General features: G+C 38.5%; 1 protein-coding gene across 1 annotated transcript; it reads left to right on the top strand.

Annotated features, from left to right (window-relative positions):
• Positions 1 to 9,019: 9,019 nt before the first annotated feature.
• On the top strand, positions 9,020 to 11,938 carry gnrhr4 (gonadotropin releasing hormone receptor 4; the record flags this gene model as incomplete). Its single annotated transcript, XM_079465984.1, has 3 exons — positions 9,020 to 9,562; positions 11,198 to 11,402; positions 11,481 to 11,938. The coding sequence occupies 3 exons, from the start codon at positions 9,020 to 9,022 to the stop codon at positions 11,936 to 11,938; spliced, it is 1,206 nt and encodes a 401-aa protein (XP_079322110.1).
• Between the last annotated feature and the right edge of the window lie 1,722 nt (positions 11,939 to 13,660).

Here is a 13,660-nt window from a genome sequence, read left to right as displayed (position 1 = left end):
AACATTTGGCCAAATCCAGCATGACTGACAAGACTGAACATAAGCCTTTTCCATTATATATACTGTATATGTGTAAGTGTATACATTCACACACCCACGTAGTGCGTTTAATATTTTTATTGAAAAAGTTTTAGATATTGGATTTTTCGATAAAGTACACATTCATGGCACACATTCATCCTTCTTCACCCTCAAAATTAAATAACTGCAAGGTTGAACTATGTGGAAGATTTAGTATTGATGATGCATAATTTATAGTATGCACAGTATGTTGCTGTTTTAAAATGCAAAACCAACATTGTTATGTAAAGTTCTGTAACAGTTTGTTTACTTGTCATTATTCTGCTTAATTAATGTCCATAGACTTTCACCCACAGCTTGCATGCAAGTCATCCACTCACATTGCGTCTGAAAATAAACAGTTAGATTAAAATGACAAAAGGCTTTTCCACCAGCGTTTAAATCACAAGATCTAAATATAAATTTGATCATTTTAATTCTAATTTTACACTGACCAATCAGTCCATTTTTTCCTACAGTAGATGTCAAATATTGGACAAATATTCCCCCTGCATGTGCATTGACTGTCTATATAATTGGTCTCAGCATTTGGCACATTAGTACAACAGTTATGCACCATGTTGTAATCATGGGTAAATGTCTTGAGAAAGGTTTACAAAAATAATAGTGTACGGGAAAATGCAGCTTTTAAAGCTGAATAGCTCTTGAGAATGGTACTTGAACTACAACGATTCAGCAATTTAATTCAGAAATGGTGCTGAAAATGCGTGTGATGGTCTACAAATAAACCATCACACGCCTTGACTGACAGCTTATGTACGATGTCATAATTATTCCCGTCAGGAGATGAAAAGATGAACACTGCAAAACGTGGAAGTTTAAAAATGCATGATTTAATAACATATGCCTTATCTCAAATCATTTGTAACTTGCTTTATTACTTTCTGTTTAAATATTTTTATATTATCATTCCAATATGCAACAATTGATAACATTCTTGGTGTTTTTCCCCAAAATTAATATTTCGCTACTGATTATAACCTCCTCTTGGTAATGATGTATTTATTACCTCAAGAATACTGAGATAATAGAGATACTAAGCATTTAACATTGTTAAAGCTGTTTTCGATAAGTATTCCAGCAACTCCCACCCCTACACACTTATAATAATCACCTATGTGTCTTTCCTTTTGTTCTCTAACAATTAAAGGACGTTAATAGAGAAACAAATAACAATAAGATTTAAGATAAATAATAAATAAATAGGGGGAGAATGTGTATAGACGCTCGAATAGAGAAAAACTAAATATGCTGCCAGAGAGAAAGAGAAATAGCGGGAGACTGAGCGAGGTATGATGATGGAAATAATGGATGCATGAAAAGAGGTTGTTGTATTTTCTGGTAATGTTCTACAATAAAAAACCATTTTACCCTAGAGATTACAAACCTCATGCAAGGGACTAGAGTCAGTTTCCATCCTATAATATCTCCTTTTCCATACAATTTCATGAAAATCCTCATGTTTGTTTTGTACACATTGCTACTGTACCTTCCTTTAAACAAACTACCACACCTAAAGCATCTAGGGGCTTACTTAAGAATTTTTTGGATATCAGGTTATAAATATATAAATGTACATACACACACGGTCTGTGTTTAAAAAGATGTGCTGAGCAAAAAGAAAAAAGGGGAAATTTCTGTCCATGAACACGAATAAATAGATTCCAAATTTCGTGCCCATGACACAAACTGCCTTGAGACTGGGTTGGCTCAACTGAAATTTATTATCGTCTCACAATATATGCACTTTAGTATTTCTGACCTGAAACAAGCAAGACCAGCAAAACAGGCGTGATGCAGTCCGAGCATCTGACATTGGATTTAAACAGCAATGCTATCTCCTGACAGATGCTGTTACTGAATGCTACTTCCTACTGGCAAGCTTGTCATGCATTCTGTTAAATACCCATATTTAAACAGACTTTGCAAGTTTGACAGCTCTTTACATTCATAAATTTATGATCCAAGCTAGGTTAACATTGAAAGAAATGGAACAGCTTCTACCAGCAATTCAATACCTAAGCATCAATTTAGGGCTCGTATGCCCCGAGAGTGCCTCTTATGCTTTCTCTTAAAATGTTTTACTGCTGTCTGAAAAGTCCTCCAATCCCTATTATCCACAAAAACATAATACAGCCATATTTACCTGGACTTACAAACAGTGTTCTAAACAGTATAAAACCTGCTCTGATATGACAGTTTAGCTGAATTGTACACTTTTTACTAAACTTTGTTCATGCACTGGTTACACATTTTTGCAGCGCTGCAGTTTTCACACTTAACCGTAATGACAAATGTAAGCTATACCAATTATTTTGTTTTATTTCAATCTTAAAGTAACGTAATTGTCAACCGGCTAAAAACAACCATACAAACCTGTGAAAATGGTTAAGAGACCAAGCTACAGTAATGTATATAAGAGCAGAGCAAATATGATTCATAGTTGTGGACATCCAAAACAAAAAGTTTGACCATCAATAAATATTCAGCCATTGTTTATGCCATTTGTGCCAAAACTGCATTATTCTTTTCCTAGTTGAACACCAAGTTAAGCAATAAAACCCACAAAAAAACATGGTTTTAAAATGGATAAGCAAAAAAGTAGTTTAGATCAAACCCAAAGCAGAGTGCCATAGGCATAAACAAATCACACATTCATTATATCAGCAAGCCAGCAGCGGTTATAAGTGGTCTCAAAATGAACATAATCTCATATCTAATCTTAACCATTTACACGGGAAAAGAACTTTATTATTTATTACCATTTTTATTTAAAGCAATTCCACAGCATCAAATTAAACCACAAAACCTATTAAAATAGCAGATAATGAGCTGAAAAATGTGTTTGCATTTCATGGCAATTGGTATAAAAGATCTGACAGAAGCAACCATGGGACATTCTCTAGAAGCATGATAGTCAGTCCAACAAATACTGAGACAGCCTTGTGACATCCTTGTTGTAGAATCACAGCCAGAGGCATCTTGGCCAAAAAAAACCTGATCGCTTGTATGATGAGACGTCCCTGACTTCAACATCCTTAATATAAATATATAATTTCATGATTTCATTGTTTTACAATGAAAATGGTCTTACAATGGTTGAAAAAAAGTACATTTACATTTAGTCATTAAGCAGAAACTTTTATCCTAAGCTATTTACACAGAGTTCAGGGAGTAATACACGATATGTCATACAGGAGCGATAATACAATGGGTGCTAATACAAAGTTACTAGTTTCAACACAAAGTTAAAACTTTTAATAAACACTTTTTTGACTTATTTTTTATGTTTTATGGGCTTATTTAAAAGCACTGTGAATATAACAGCCCATATGTTTTATTGATTTCACTTTGAATGCAATAACTTTCATGCAATCGCCAGGCTCTCACACTAATCCCTTATTCTGCTATGATCACCCACACCTGCAGCTTGTCACAAGCCTCATTAGTCAAAGCATAAAACACTCCTCATCTCCCCCAGTCAATGTCTGCTCTCTTTTATGAACAGGCTCTAAAAGGTATACTCACCAGAGTTGCTAACCGCCATTTTTCCAAGGGGTTTCAAAGTCTGCCAAGTTGTCACGTACCCAAAGTCTTCTCATCACACCACGGCTCTGCCTGTCCGCCATGATCTCCTGCCACAGAAGGACATTCTTAGAAACAGTTTCATACCATTCATATATATACTATATGTATATACTTACCTGTTTACTCAGCCTGTTTGTTCAATAGACATTGTTTATCATTGCACTTTTTGTCTGCCTTGTGGTTCTGTGACAAGACCAGACGACCACCGTCATGAGTGCACCAGACCTGTTTCAGGAGATCGTGGATGCCATCAGGAGGGGTTTAACCACTACCCACTGAACCACATCTCATTAAATTCCCCACACCTTCAACATCCATGCTTCATCTACAGTTTTCGCCAGTCCCATGGTCGCACCAGCTCCCTGCTCTGGCCTTGCGGAGGAATGTAACCGTTTCATTCTCCAATGCACCCTCTATCTCCAGCATAATTCCCATTGTTACCCCTCCAAAGCGGCAAAGGTATCCATCATCTCTCTCCTCACTGGGAAAGCCCTGCAATGGGTGGAGTCTCTATGGATGCAAGCCGGACCCCTAGTACAGTCACTATTCGGTTTCTGCGAGAGGTTTTTGGAGACCCCTCGGTAAGCGCTCAACTGTATTCTCTTCATCAAGGCACCCAGTCTGTCTGTGATTATTGCCATCAGGGCATTTTAGGATGTCTAGCCGGATGACCCATGTTCTTAACACGATTCCATTTTCAAATCTCAAAATCAAAGAATTTCAATTCAAGGAATTCCGGTGCTGACACCCTATCCAGGATGTACAGTCCCCTCGATGAGGAACCCTCCTCCGAATCTGTACTCATGGTCCTATGAGGATGCCATCACTGCAGCCAATGCTACCCAAGCTTGCCCATCGGGTTGTCCCCCAACACATCTGTATGTACCTCTACCTCTAGTCATACTCTGTTGGCTGGGCACTGGGCCACCCGGGGTTCAACGAAAACCTTCTCGCTCGTAAAACAACGCTACTGGTGGTCAGGAATGGCAGCAGACCTGAGACGCTTCGTCCAGGGTTGCAAGGAATTTGCCATCACTAAAGGCGCCCGTCATCTGCCCAAGAGGAAACTGCTGCCTCTTCCAACGCTCAATCGGCCCTGGTCACACCTTGGAGTGGACTTTATCAGTGACCTACCTCGTTCCTCTGGTAACATGTATTCTAGTGGTGGTTAATAGATTTAAGTCATGTTTTTTAATCCCCCTTAAAGGTCTGCCCACCGCCATGGAAACGCCATGAACTTTTTTCAACACGTCCACAGAAACTTCGGAAACCCAGAGGATATCGTATCGGACCGATGTCCTCAGTACATTTCCAGAGTATAGCGAGCCTTTCTCCACAGTACAGTGATTAAAAGCAAAGCTCTGTCAAATACTTTTGTTACCTCAAGGGATACCACAAGGTTCTAACAAGAAAAGGGGAACTACACAGGCTCGAGCAGAGTTTGACCGGTGTTAATTCAAAATCTTTAATTAACCTCTCTCTTGTTATTCAATTGATTCATCTCTGCTGACAAATCTGCCTCCATTGCAGTGAGCAACATGCACTTTTCACAATCCAGTGGCCAATCAATGGGCAAATCCAGATCTACATTTATTTAATAAGGACACAAAACTTTTCATCAATCTAAAAACACATGATACATAATACTATTAAAAGCCATAATTATTTATTGACCAAGTTATATATTTTAAGAAAGTGTTTTCTGTTTACTGTCAAGACATGTACATTTAATAAATGCAGTCACCAGACTGGCACGGGCAAATTCAGAAGAGCTCAAAGAATATCAATGGCACACCCCCCTCAACCAGCACATTTTTTAAATGTATGACCTACTAGACCTGAATCGGTCTACAGAAGTGCTGTTACTGTGAAGTGACTAAGGGCAGTTGAGGTCACACAGGCTGACTGAGCAGAGCCGGCTGTTAATGGCTAAAAACATCATCACTTCCAGCTCCTCTGGACCTCTAACCTGGAGCACTTCTGGCCCTAGAACTGTTCATTGGGAACTCTGGAAAATAGGATTCAAAAACAAAGGAAAATCACAAAAACTAATGCCACAAAAGGCAAGATTTTGTCCCGGGCCCAGTGATTGCAGTGACAGACTTGATGCCAAGCACAGGCTTTTGATACAGGAAGAATAATGTTTTGGGACTTTGGGTTTCAATAGTTGAGGCCCTTAGTTCAACTGAAATGCTATCTAATCACTACACTGCCCCAGGAGAAGGGTTTTTCTTGTTTAAACATGACAATGCCATCATGCTCAAATTGCTTTCGAGATCGGTGAGGAAGAACTTCACACGCTGACACAGAACCCAATTAAAACGAGTTGGAATGGAGACGGTGTGCTTCTCTCGGTCAAATATCTTATATTTACCAACATTATAACATTATATACAAGTGATTCCTCTTGCTGCTGTTTCACATGTTTTTATACATTTTCAACACAAATGTTAAAAAACAGTCTAGCAAGGATTGTATGTCTAAGACGTTGACAAACCTAAAGCTGCAGAATAATGCAGTCTTTCGCATGACAGAAATCCCTCTGGGGATGTTACTTCACACATTTTGGGTCTAATTTATTTGAGTTTCATGCCTCGCTTAATAACCACTGCTTAGTAAACATTATACTGCGATGCCACTGTTTCTAAAAGCTGTTAAACAACAAAATGCAGCACTAAAGTACAGCAAATATGTCACTCACAGTTCATTGTGCTATTGATCGGGTTGGTAATGTTGCTTGTTAGCGAAGGTTACAATACATTTATGTTTGATCTCACTACAGAATGCTTTCTTTCCTGCCTGTAAGCCCAGGGAGCAGAGCACTTGAGGAGTTCAACAGGCCACATTGTTTTTAACACCTCGGACACAAGACAAGATGGAAAAAAATGGTTCTCTGCACACAAGCATGTTTCCTAAAAGGTGGGTTTATACAGGTGAGGTGCATCGTCTGAATCATTAGCACCAAGTAAGCAAGACTTGCTTGTGTCTGTGTAACTTGTGATTCAACTAGCAAAATCTTCATCTGTGTGAAGTATTAGCGATTAACTTATTTATTGTGTCCCTTCACAAATATGTTGGAGGGTCTGTTGACAGCAATGCAATGTAATACACATAAATATGTCTTCAGAGGTGTATAAAGAGCTTATATATGTTTTTATAACCTTAGCCACCTTCTATCTATATATACCACGGGTCCCTTTGCATATAATTTGCAATATTGTTTATACATTAGCCCTAAACAGACAAACTGCTCTACAGACAACCTGGTATCACACCAAAGCGTGTAATCGACAGAAAGATAGAACTCAATATCAGGGTCACACAATACTTTTAAGTGATTTTATATTGTTGTAAAAATAGAAAGATATACTGTAACATGACCATTGCCTTATTTATTCTATTCTTAAAGAAATGATCGATTTACTTTTTCCTTTGAAAATGAAAACTAAATTGGCATATCTCTTAAGGCAATAACCTTCTGTCCCCATAGAAATGTGAAGAAAAGTAATATTCGTTTCAATTCATGTTCCGTGTTATTGCTTCAGGGGTAAGTTACCTTTAAAGATCTCTAAAATTAACTACCATTGACCTCTCAGAATTAGGGCGAGCTAAACCTTACAGAAATTGGAAATGAGAGAACAAAGTACAATAGTTCCAATTAACAAACTTTCTTCAGGTTACTTCTCAATATGAAATTTCACCAGAAGACCTGTCACTCAAATTCCCAGCTGCATGCAATTGTTATTTAAGCAGGTTTCCTGTGCGAATTATTGGCTACCTGTGCCGAAGGTTTAATAAGTTCTGCACTTCTTCCTGATGACAGGATGTCTATACCCGAGTCTATTTGGGGAGGGCTGTTTGTTTATACATGCTGATGGGGACTGGAGGGCTGAATTTGTTGCAGTGCTGAAGTTTCAGACGGCTTGGTTCCCTGTGGGTTCAACTCGGGCTGAAGCTCAGATGTGTCACCTTCTGATGCCGAATTGATCCAGACTTCTGCCAAGGCACTCTCTCTTGTTTGTGTAGGACTTTGAGGTCACTATGGAATGCCCGTGCAGCGTAAATGTTGACACCTCTTTGATACAAATCCCAGCTTAATTCAATTATTGTTACAGCAGCGCTGTGGCGATATGTTAAAATCTGTGAAATGTGCTGCGCTCATTGCTTAAAGATTGTACTACTCAGGGTAAAACAGTGAGAGACCTTTCTAGTGCTTAATCACAATGGTGGTGTGCAATAACAAGTAGCTTATGTATATTATAATTGAATGAAATATGGGTTTATGATGAATTTATCTGACAAGGAGCAGTAAATATGGTCACAGAAACCAAATTAAGAGAAAACAATAAAGTCATTGATCATATAATGATCACTTTTTGGTACCAGTAGCCTATATAAAATGCCAAATGATAGAAAAAAACCTAAAGTACATATCTTCTCAATGAACTGCTGCTAAATACTGTATATTGGAGTGTCAATTTACACTTAGAAGCCCACAAATAGCCCGCCTTGTTGGCAAATTTGTGCAATTACAATAAACTGTAAATCGTTGTCGCCATTGAGCCCATGTGCCGCTGCAACCACATAAAGATAAAATATGTGTCTATTCAGCAGCGCCTGACGTAAAGAACTTAAAACGACGTGATGATAAGTTCAGATTGACACGCGCTGAGTGAGCGCCCCTGTGCTGTCAGGTGACGCGCGAGGGAATGAAAGAGGTGGAAAGTCCGTCAATGCGCTCGCAGCAGCAGATGCGCGCAGATCTTCATTCTTCAACCGAGCCTGGATGCTGTCGAGGACATACAGATACCGTGCACATCCTTTTCTCCGTTTTTCTTTTGTTTACATTTTGGAAAAGTAGACTATCTGCCATCTGGTGTTTCTGAGTGAGAATACTGATGAACTCCGTGAATCTCTCATCAAGGCGACTGTCACCTTGTGAACAGGTGTCTTTGGATGACTAACTACGGATGTGTTTGTGTTTGAGAGGAGCCGCATGAACGATCGGATAATGGATGATGTTAACTAGCCTACTTACTTCAAGGTAGTTTGATTTTTGAAAGCTAAGTGATCTCTCTTGAATAAAAAAAGGTGAGTCGGATAATATATATGTTTTAAACTGAGAAAGAGCGTTAATAAACAATCGTGACTTTTATTATAATAATTGTAAAAAAAGATTGCAAAATGCATCACGTTGTCATGCAAAGACTTCGTGATCAGTTTTAAGCCTGTACTATGACCGTTTTTAATGGCCACCGACAAATTGAAAGCGGCCAAGTATCGTCCACGTCACATAAATCATCCACGAAGCGGGAGGTGACCGAATGAGGAAAACACGCTTTTATCAGTAATGAGTGACAGCTCTCAAACATCAATCATGTTTCCCCAACTGACTGCGGATGCTCTGAACGGCAGCTGCGACTACACCTTGCCCACCTGTAACAATGGAACAGGTGAAGCAGCGTTGCAGCTGCCCACCTTCTCCGTGGCAGCAAAAGTGAGGGTGATAATTACCTTCACACTTTGCGCAATCTCTGCAGTGTGCAACCTCGCCGTGATGTGGGCAGCCAGCACCAATAACAAGCGCAAATCCCACGTAAGAATCCTAATTATGAACCTCACCGTGGCCGACCTTCTGGTGACTTTTATAGTGATGCCCGTGGATGCTGCTTGGAACATCACAGTCCAGTGGCTGGCTGGAGACCTGGCTTGCAGATTGTTGATGTTCCTGAAGCTCGTGGCAATGTACTCCTGTGCGTTTGTGACTGTGGTCATTAGCCTGGACAGGCAATCGGCCATTCTCAACCCTCTGGCCATCAATAAAGCTAAGGAGAAGAATAAAGTCATGCTGAGCGTAGCCTGGGTGATGAGTGTGGTCCTCTCCGTCCCCCAGGTGAGCAGCTACTTGAAAGATGTTATATGTTTCTTTGTGTGTTTGTCCATGTGTGCTGCAATAGTCGTATTCACAGAAACCAAAGAGTCTGGAGAAATGCCTGAATCATATAGAGGGATAAAAATTATGTTATTTCTTATATAATGTTATTTTTAACCACACATATTCTAATCAGAAACATTTTTCTTCAATTACGTGATATACCATTAAATACAGCAAATGCCATTGTGATTGCATTTAAACAAAATCATTATAATTTTCAAGCACATTATTCGTAGACTTTCAATATAACTATAGATTTTTCCTCTGAAGTGTGATACAATTTAAAGGCAAATTCAAAAGTCAAAACTTTTCAGTATGTTTTGAATGTGGAGGCTTTGCAATGACATGTAGAGGAAAAAAGGAATATATCATTACAAATGGAAGAAACAATCACTTGAATATTCATTCTACGCAATTAGCAAAGTAGCACTTCAAATCAGCTGTAAAGTAAAAAATGTTTTGTACTTTATTTTATTTTTTAAGTCTTGTACACCACATACAACGTTTCAAATCAGTAGCTAATTTAGTTTCCGCTCGAGTCCAGCTGCAAAATTAGAACGGAAGTGTTGTAAAATTCATGGGTGTTAGATTAGTTTGGTAATGATAGCCCACCAGCTCTCATCAGCCCTTTTATTTAACCTCACATTTAACATAATGAATGATGCACGATGGGGCACATTACTCAACATTACCAACACTAAAAACTGTTTTAGGAATTCGTGTGTTTTTATGTTCTCCGTTAGTTTTCTCAAATGAGCTTAAACGTGACCTTCAGATGAAAATACCGAAGAAAACAGTCTGACGTTTCACAGCCTTCAATAACAGTAGCTGAGGTGATGAAGATTAAAACTGTAGACTGTACAGTAGGCTTAAGGGTCTGAAAAATATTACTAGACTCACTAGTATGAAGTTATTCTCTGTCATTGAAGGTGTGCGCATCTCAGTCTGAGGTGTGCTGAGGTAATAAATGCCAAGAGTTCTTTATTAGTCCTCCTAATATTCAAATGATGAAGTAGAGCGTTTAAAATAAGTGCACTTCCACATTTGCAGACGGCTGATGAATCTATGTAGAAATGTACAAGTCAGGCATCATAATTATTTATGAAATGTTCTCCAAATCACTGATTATAAGCTCTGTACGTGAACATGTTGCTGAAGGCATATACAGTATGTCACATCTAATTTGCACAGTTGACATGGTATTCACTTCATTAGCTGGCTCTAGGCATGAATAATATCAAGCGTTTAACAGTCAGGTAAAAAAACAACTTCTGTCATCATTTACTCACTCTCATGTCATTACTGTATATGACTCTTTCTTTTGTATAACACGAAAGATATCTCGAGAAATGTCTCAGTGGTTTTGTGTCAATACAGTGGAAGTCAATGAGGTCCAACGTTGTAACGGTCTTCCAAATATCTTCTTTTTGTGCTCTGCAGAAAAAAGAAAGTCAAACAGGTTTGAGATGATAATTAAATGGTGATTCATTGATGAAAAAAACGTTTGATTTTAATGCACACAAGTATTTCACGCATCCAGTAAATTGAAGCACTTATGCTCACAGCCTGCTCACCTGCTGAATTCCCTGACAGATGTTCCTGTTTCACAACGTGACCATCACGGTGCCTGCCAACTTCACTCAGTGCACCACCCGCGGGAGTTTCATCAAGCACTGGCAGGAGACCCTATACAACATGTTTACCTTTATCTGCCTTTTCCTGATACCGCTGGCAATCATGATCTTCTGCTACACAAGGATCTTGGTGGAGATCTCTAGAAGAATGACCAAAGGAAACAGTAGGCACAGTTACTTCTAAAAATCTGTGTGTGTTCATATCTGTAATGCAAGCGTCTTAATAATATTTCCCTTTGCAGTATCTTCAAAGGAAGTCCATTTACGGCGTTCCAACAGTAACATCCCAAAGGCACGAATGAGGACTTTGAAGATGAGCATAGTCATTGTAACATCCTTCATTGTATGTTGGACCCCCTACTACCTGCTGGGCCTTTGGTACTGGTTTCTTCCTGATGATTTGGAGGAGACCGTTTCTCACTCCCTGACTCACATGCTGTTCATTTTCGGTCTTTTTAACGCAATTCTGGATCCTATCACATATGGCCTGTTTACCATCCATTTCCGCAAAGGGCTGAAATGCTACTGTCGTAACGTGGCCGTGCTCAACGAGTCGGAGAATAACTCCATCATGACCGGCTCATTAAAGTGCTCCCCATCCCCATTTCGTTTGAAAAAAGTTACGCAGACAACTGACCCAGAGGAGAATTTGGTCGGTGGAGGAGACAAGAATCCACCAGATGGTAAACTGAAGGAATAGTGGCAACTAAACCATCTCAGCCCTCAATGTTATGCTTGATCACTGAGATATTGATATGACAAGGCAGGTCTTGTTCTGGCTGTCTATGTGCTCACATGAATAATGAGCCAACAACTCGTACATCAGCAACTGCCTGTTCTTCTCAACAACATGTGACAGATTGAAATTAAACCCAGCCGAGAGCATCACATCTCTTTGTTCATTACCTGATGAGCTGACTAAATTACTTCCAGCAATATTTAATACCTATTTTCATAATCATCAATATGATTCAGGTGATTAATTATTGGCGCTTTACTAAATATTCCAATCACAATTTTTTCCTGTGCAGAGTAATCAGGCTGTCTCGATTTTTTGTTTTTGTTGCAAATGTCATTAACATCAAAGTGTTTTTGTATCTAATACAAATCCTAGTAGCTCAGCTTCTGCTTTTACAAAGGGCATAGCTCTTGAATTGATTGTGTGTAAGGAAATGTTTCCTATCCACAAACAAAACGGATGGATTCAGCTTTTGAGATATAACAAATGCAAATGAAATAATGTACCTTATTGGATGATCTTCAGGTTTTAATTGGAAATATTCAGTCGTATCGTAGCAGACATCTTCATCCAGCCTCTTAAGATCGCATTGTTTGATGTGTAGAGTTTTTATTTGATGCTGAAAGCAAACCTGTTTGACAATCTTTGCAACTGTTATTTTCCATGGTCAACGTGTGCTCTGTTAGATGTCCTTGTAATTGCAATTTAGACTTATCAACGTGGAGCACAATTTAGTTTAGATGTATAAAATATACTTCATTGATGCATTATGTGTTATATACATCCTTTTTCTCAGGGACGGTGCTTCTTTTGTCACAGGGTATTGAAGTCCAACTGGAGACTGAAAACTGTAAAGCTTCCGTTTTATTTCAGTGCCAGGTAATGTTGTTGTGTCTTGACGTGAAGTGAGCTGCGTATACAGTATTTGGGAGAGACATCTAGTTGTGTTTTTTGTGATTGTTGTGATACTTTAGGGATAAGCCTTTATGACACAGATTTTCAACCTCGGTGAATGTGTCAACCCTGCAGTAAAATCTACTGAGGTTGAACATGCAAAGGGGAGTGTATCATTCTGTCAATCTGTCAGGCATAGTGAAGAATCATGTATGTGTATACATCCATACATAGCATACATGGTGATTGCTAAAGTGAAGTGTGCAATTTCATTTCTAAGATTTAATCCACACAAATGTAAACATCGCATTTGGGCAGAAATGCTTGGTGTTTTTGCACGGAGGGGGAAATATTTAGATATTAAAATATACTGTATGTTAGATGGATTAATGGATTTAATACATGATTCCATCATTATGTAAAATGTATAGGTATTATATAAACTTATGTGAAATACATTTATTAAAGGTTAAAATGTTATGTATCTAAATCAATGAAAACGACAATGCGGTTATGTGAAAAAAATAAGATCTTATGTTTTCTTGTTCTGCATGACTTTTGGTGATATTTTCATAACTGTTATTTTTGTAACATATGTTTTTGGTAATGTATTTCAGTAGTAAAAACGTTGTTCATTTTTAAGTCATATTAAGTTCGAATTTTTAATCATTATTGAAAAAATACAATTGGAAATACAACTTATCCGCATTTCTTCAGATGACATTCAAACCTAAAATAGAGTATGTCAGCTAACCTCACTTTCCACAGCTCATAAAGATTCGATATATT

This window comes from Barbatula barbatula (assembly GCF_947034865.1).
Source record: "Barbatula barbatula genome assembly, chromosome: 10".
Classification (NCBI taxonomy): domain Eukaryota; kingdom Metazoa; phylum Chordata; class Actinopteri; order Cypriniformes; family Nemacheilidae; genus Barbatula; species Barbatula barbatula.
Note: the sequence above shows the minus strand (reverse complement) of the source record. Positions and strands in the feature narration are given on the sequence as shown.